The sequence below is a fragment of the Hylaeus volcanicus genome, chromosome 4, assembly GCF_026283585.1.
Source record: "Hylaeus volcanicus isolate JK05 chromosome 4, UHH_iyHylVolc1.0_haploid, whole genome shotgun sequence".
In the NCBI taxonomy this organism is placed as follows: Eukaryota; Metazoa; Arthropoda; class Insecta; order Hymenoptera; family Colletidae; genus Hylaeus; species Hylaeus volcanicus.
The window spans coordinates 26,779,197-26,779,440 of NC_071979.1; the positions used below are offsets into that span (position 1 = coordinate 26,779,197).

The 244-nt window shown below is 49.6% G+C and overlaps 1 protein-coding gene across 1 annotated transcript in view; it reads right to left on the minus strand.

Annotated features, from left to right (window-relative positions):
• The window catches only part of LOC128875505 (mucin-2-like), a 2,731-nt gene that overhangs the window by 1,426 nt on the left and 1,061 nt on the right, over positions 1 to 244 (minus strand). The window contains exon 2 of the mRNA XM_054121139.1: positions 19 to 244. This exon is cut by the window's right edge and continues 849 nt beyond it. Coding sequence (XP_053977114.1) covers positions 19 to 244 — 226 coding nt within the window. The remainder of the gene's footprint in view (positions 1 to 18) is intronic.

The following is a 244-nucleotide window of genomic DNA, read 5'->3' on the forward strand; positions in this document are numbered from 1 at the left end:
GTGGTTGTTGATGGCGACGTTGAAGGTTCTGTGGTTGTTGGCGGTGATGTCGACGGTTCTGTGGTTGTTGATGGCGACGTTGATGGTTCTGTGGTTGTTGTCGATGGTTCTGTGGTTGTTGTCGATGGTTCTGTGGTTGTTGTCGTTGACGTCGATGGTTCTGTGGTTGTTGATGTCGACGTTGATGGTTCTGTGGTTGTTGACGATGGTTCTGTGGTTGTTGACGATGGTTCTGTGGTTGTTG